Raw genomic sequence first — 6,015 nt, 5'->3', positions numbered from 1 at the left:
GGGATGCCCTGGACAAAGGGACAAAAGGTGCATACCCCCAGGTATGGATTAGGCCCGGACAGGAACGCTTCCTCCCGCACGTACGCAGTCCCCATGACTCATGTCTCGCCCAGGATTCTCCTGCTCTCCCGCCTCCGAACCCGCCTCCTGAAAACCCTAATAAAAGGTGCCAGGGACTGCTAGCTCGGCAGAGTTGCCAGATCCACGGATCACACTTCCTGCCACTGGCTTCTCTCCACCGGATGATATTGCTGCCTCACGCCTGTTCCTTGCAACCCACGCGAACGTCACGACTTCAAGTTCGTATGGTGGAACAGCTCAAGTACTGCAGCAATGCACATGTTTACTTATAAGTAAATGCTGCAGGGTGTAATGGTATTTGCTTCCATTCCTTATTAGTGTGCCAAGGACTACAGCCAGCATCATGAGGATGCCTCTTTCAAAGCAGACTTTCTGCTCAAAAGGTGTTAGTTCAGGCAACAAAGCAAAAAAACACAACTGGTCAATTTCTTCGCATTTATTAGAACAGTTTAGAAATTTTAAAATATCAAAAATACAAATGTTTATGGATCAAATTGAATTTTCCTCATCTTCCACAACCAAATGTTTGATTCCAGGTGTCATACAATTCCAGATCTTTGGAGGAAACGCTAGGGCGCACAGTTTTTAGAGCATTATCAAAATCTTGAAAAACAATCGGTCGTACTTGTTCTGGCGTAATAGTTGTAATATCAATAGACCGAAGGCTACGAATGGGACCTAGAGAAGCCTCGCGACAAAGCTGAGCCATATCAGCACCAGAAAACCCTTCCGATTTTTTGACAATGAGCTCCACTTCCTCGTCAGCTAGAGAACAGTGTTCCTTTGACATTAGACGGGACACCATCTGCTTTCTGGCGGAAGCTTCGGGAAGTGGAATGTACAGTCTCTTCACCAGCCTCCTCCTAGCAGCCTCGTCAATCTCTTGTGGGCGATTGGTTGCTCCCACAACTAATATGCGGTCTTCAGAAGAAGTTGTTGCTCCATCTAGCTGAACCAAGAACTCAGTTTTTATTCTTCGAGAGGATTCGTGTTCCCCATCTCCACGCTGTGACAAGAGAGAATCAATTTCATCGATAAAAATGACTGCTGGCTGATGGCATCGCGCCACAGCAAACAGTGCCCGGACCATCTTTTCCCCTTCACCAACCCACTTAGAAGTCAGTGAAGAGGCACTGATGCTAAAAAATGTGGCACCAGATTGACACGCAATGCATTTGCCAATGAGGGTCTTCCCTGTTCCAGGGGGACCAAACAGAAGGATCCCTTTGGGTGGACCCCGTAAGCCAACAAAAATGTCGGGTCTCAACATAGGCCACACGACTATCTCCTGGATAGTTGCTTTTGCAAACTCAACTCCAGCGATATCGTCCCAGTTGACGGCAGGCCCGCGATCCATAATCTCATGCATGATAAGCTCTACCATTTTTGGTTCTATGTTCTTTAACCGTTCATCTGTAGGACAAGCCAACTCTGTGGACTCTGCACCAGAAGGTCTGCACCGCACTCCCACATTTTCATGTCCATCTTGTTTTGGCACTGGAGGGACAAATTTTCCAAATGCTCCCCGAGACCTTCCAGCTCCCAGAGACTTTTTTGTACCGCAGTAAGACGAGAGGGTTGTGCGCTGGCCTTGATTTTGGTATTTTTTCTGCTGATCCATCCAGAGTTGCTCCTTTGCAGTTTTGAAACCAGATGCTCTATTCTCATTATTTCTGCTTCCACTACTGGAAAAGTCCTTTCCTTCTGTATTAACTGACGCTACATTACTGCTTCCTTCACTAAATCCAAAAAAAGTTTTTCTTTTTCCCAGACTGTTCACCCCTGCTGGAAAAACAGAAGATGAGGAATTCTGCCCCAAACCAGAAATACTTGCACACCTCAGAGAACTATTAAATGCAGAATCGCCATTTCCAAATAACGGGGTTGCACGAGAACCTATATCAGATATTTCACTTACAGGCACAGATGAAAAAGAATGTGCACCTGCTACTTTGGTTGAAGAAGACATATCGTTCTGATGACATTTCCCAGAAGTGGGATCCCCATCTGGCCCCTGACTTATGCAACTTGATGACCCAGCTCCAAGAACCAATTCTCCATCACTAGAGCAGAGAGCAGGTTTGGGAAGACCTGAAGAAACAGAGGCATTGACCTCTTTAACTGCTTGTGCCACCAGAGATCTCTGGAACTTTCTGCCAGCCTGCATCATCTCTTGCACACAGTCCAATTCCATCACATTGCTTGTTGTCAAAGCAGACTGCCATTTGTCACTGTCATTTTGCTGACTTTGTGCCAAAGTCAAAATGTTTTCAGCATAGTTGTTCAAGCCGGTCTCTGTGTTGTCAGAGTCAATAATTGCAGAGTATTTTTCTGAATACTTTTTGAACAGGCTGGCAGCACAAACCTGGGAGATTTCAGAGTTTGCCCATGCATACTGAATGCGTAAAATCTGTGCACGATATGCATCTGCCTTCTGTCCTGGTGTACAGGTGCCAGAGGTAACAGCAAAGAAATTCTTCTGCCAGTCAGTCAGGTATATGTCACTGGGACCAGGAGTCTCCATGGTCTACAGAGAAACAAACAAAAAGATTTAGTGTTGGGGAAAAGTTTGCTTCAACATTAGCTCTAGCCATGGAAGAGACAGACAAGTGTCAATACTCCTTTAATTCATCACTTCACTTGACCACAGAGAAGTACTGTCAAATATTGCAGGCATCTAGAAAAAATACTTTTACATTTCTCTGTTTAGGAAGTGTTCTGGGATTCACACATTTGAGGGGGCTACCTGTCAAAGGGGAAATGAATCTCTCATTTCTACAGCAAAGGACTAAATATCTCCTATCATTCACACCAACCTTCAACCAAAAACACCCTCCTACATTTACAATTGCATCCTAAGCATGCATAGAAGTGCAGGTGTTGATCCTTACAGGGCAATCCTGAACACACTGGACTTCAGTTGATTTAGAATGGTGTCTCTCCTGTTTAAAATTACATGGCTAGTCAAATGACAGTAGTGCAGGGGCTCATCTTTTCTGAGGTTTGACATCTTGTTCTACCGCCACAATAGACCTTGAGGCTGCTGTTATCTATGGGAAACAACCATAATTGCTTTATTAGCAAAATTCCTCTAATCCTGGCTAGCTCTTTCTTCTACAACACTGATATGGTAAATCTGGGAGCCCTGTAAAAGCCTCATACTAGTCTTTGGTATACAAACGGATAGGAACTGAAAGACCTTATACATATGGACTATGGCATAGGCAGTGGTGGGATCCAAACATTTTAGTAACAGGTTCCCATGGTGGTGGGATTCAAACAGTGGCGTAGCACCAATGGGGCTGAGCGGGGCAGGACGGGGGCGTGGCCGGGTATTTCGGGGACAGGGCATTGCTGGGCGGGGCTGTGGCAAGGACATAGCCGCTGCGCCGGTCCTTGGGCGGGAAACGAAAGCACGCCAGTGCACCTCCTGCTAGACTGCTTCAAGTTCTGCGCGCTACTGCTGAGGAGCGGAGGAGGGGTGTAACTAAGGCAAAAATCACGTGGCAAAATCACCAATTAGTAACCCCCTCTCGGCACACACAAATAATTAGTAACCTACTCTCAGGAACTCTATGGTGAACTCTGCTGGATCCCACCTCTTCTATATAGTATAGGTGTCAAACTTAGGTTTCCTCCATACAGGATTCGACTACAGTTCCCATCATCCCATGCTGGCAGGGGATGATGGGAACTGTAGTCCATAACATCTGGACGGCCGTGAGTTTGACACCTGTGGACTATGGGATCACTGTAAACTGACTGAAACTTGACAGCACTTTCCACAGCCATATGAAGACAACCTCAAGGCCCCGCCTTGGAATCGATTAATATCTAGATGGCACTTAATGGATATTGATATATAATTTATTTAGTACTCCTGAATAACACAGTCATCCAATTTCAAACATATTAATCTTCGATTTAATGGTTTTACATGCAGAGTTTAAAACTGCTCATCTTGATGTCTTGTACATAATGTGCCATATTAGTCTTTCTCTGATGTTTTGGATGTTGTATAAATCAGTTATATGCAGATATCATTGCCACTTAGCTGGAAAGCAAGTATCCAGCTCCTTTAACAGAGCCTTAATTTGTGAAGGGGGACCTCTGCCCACTGCACAAAGTGCCCAGGCTAAACCCACAGGTAGCTCACCCAGCAGCAACAGCAAAAACCACACAGAATGCCAGAGCAAGACCTGTCAGCATCCGCCACATACCTTGCCCAGATACTAGAAAAACATCTTCCAACACCACTTGCCCACTAGGATTTTCCCCTTCCTTTCCTGGTGACCATAATGATTCAACCCCCCCCCCCTCCCTTTTTTAGGAAATCACTATTAGAAGGGTTGCCAGCGAAAAAATGCCCTTAATGCAATGATGGCAAACCTGATACTCATGCCACAATGTTTTGAGTGACACACCAGCCTTCAATCAACACTTAACAACTATTCTCCTTGTTTGAGCTGGAGCCATTTTTGTAATTATTTTACGTTTCTTTATATAATGCACAGCACCGTGTATGATTGGACTTTATTTTTCAAAATTAAACATTAAGTAAAAAATCATTTCTTTTCTGTTGGGGGGGGGGGGGGGCAGTGACATGCCGACAGTCAAGTTGAGCATTTTCTGAATGTTTGACACACCAAGTCCATCGTACGCTTAATGCATAGAAATGAGTAGCTATGACTTTTTCGTGAAATACAGATAAATTACACTACCCATTAAGGCATTACAGAGATAGGACTTTGTTGTTCTTGTTCTCCAGGCAGTTTGCAACCTGTTTTAGCGGCACGAGTAACTCAGGGAAACCTTGCGAACGGTAATATATGGAGCGAAGCACTTCAGAAGAAAAGATGCCAGGCAGAAAGAGTGAATACCGTATAGAAAAACCTACTATTTGCACTATGCCCAGTGGCTTAAATATGCTTTTAAAAAAAATATGGAAATGAAATTTTGTATCTGTATTAGGAAATAAGTAGTATAATACAGGAATTAGTTTATATGTTTATGTAAATGTCTGTATGTTTAAGGCACTTTAATACACACAAATAGAGACACCTTTAAAATAGAACATGCTGGCAGGGGCTGATAGGAATTGTAGTCCATGAACATCTGGAGAGCCACAGGGGCTTAAAACAGAAACATGTACTATTGGCCAGAAACATATACAATTGGCCATGCTGGCAGGGGCTGATGGGAATTGAAGTCCATGAACATCTGGAGAGCCACAGTGGCTTAAAACAGAAACATATACAATTGGCTATGCTGGCAGGGGCTGATGGTAATTGTAGTCCATGAACATCTGAAGAGCCACAGTGGCTTAAAACAGAAACATATACTATTGGCCAGAAACATATACAATTGGCCATGCTGGCAGGGGCTGATGGGAATTGTAGTCCATGAACATCTGGCGAGCCACCGGTTGCAGACCCGTGGTATAAATAGTACGTCTTTTTCTATACAATAATCACGTTGCCCAAGATATATTGTCAGTTGTATAAAGAGCGAATACCACAGCTGCCGCCACCCCCTTTGCTCAGCGCCAAGGTCCCGATCCAAGCCGCTCCTTCTCCAGCAGCGCCTGACGCGCCTCTTGCTGCTCGCCCTTCCGAATGGCTTCCCACGGGCCCGGCGCGCCTGGAAAAACGAACACGTGTTATTATTCCGCAGTTGCCCCTCGTTTCAGCGATCCCCCGCGCAAGGCCAAAGCGGAAGTGGCTCCCCAATGGCGGGTGGGGACACGAGCAGACAACGTTTGGGTGTCTGAAGGGGGCTTTGAACCCCACCGCGTCGGCCGCGCCCGGGGACTCCGGTGTAGGGCGGGGTATGAATGGGATAAATAGTAGTTCAAAGACAGCGAGGAGGAAGCGGAAGTCCCGCCCCCTACCCCCAGCGCCCCTAATTGCGCCGCTTTCTCTTCATAGCTACCCC

The 6,015-nt window shown here is 45.6% G+C and overlaps 1 protein-coding gene across 2 annotated transcripts; it reads right to left on the bottom strand.

Moving 5' to 3' along the window:
- Nucleotides 1-502: 502 nt before the first annotated feature.
- Nucleotides 503-6,015, bottom strand: FIGNL1 (fidgetin like 1). Of its 2 annotated transcripts, XM_048510286.1 has the most exons (3): nucleotides 5,597-6,015; nucleotides 2,973-3,131; nucleotides 503-2,608 (listed from the first exon to the last, which is right to left on the bottom strand). In XM_048510286.1, the coding sequence occupies exon 3, from the start codon at nucleotides 2,603-2,605 to the stop codon at nucleotides 587-589; it is 2,019 nt and encodes a 672-aa protein (XP_048366243.1). In that variant the 5' UTR covers nucleotides 2,606-2,608; nucleotides 2,973-3,131; nucleotides 5,597-6,015; the 3' UTR covers nucleotides 503-586. The 2 variants fall into 2 exon arrangements, with proteins under 2 accessions (XP_048366243.1, XP_048366242.1); XM_048510285.1 differs by lacking the exon at nucleotides 2,973-3,131.

The sequence above is a fragment of the Sphaerodactylus townsendi genome, linkage group LG11 (genome assembly GCF_021028975.2).
Source record: "Sphaerodactylus townsendi isolate TG3544 linkage group LG11, MPM_Stown_v2.3, whole genome shotgun sequence".
In the NCBI taxonomy this organism is placed as follows: domain Eukaryota; kingdom Metazoa; phylum Chordata; class Lepidosauria; order Squamata; family Sphaerodactylidae; genus Sphaerodactylus; species Sphaerodactylus townsendi.
This window is presented reverse-complemented; position numbering and strand designations above follow the sequence as displayed.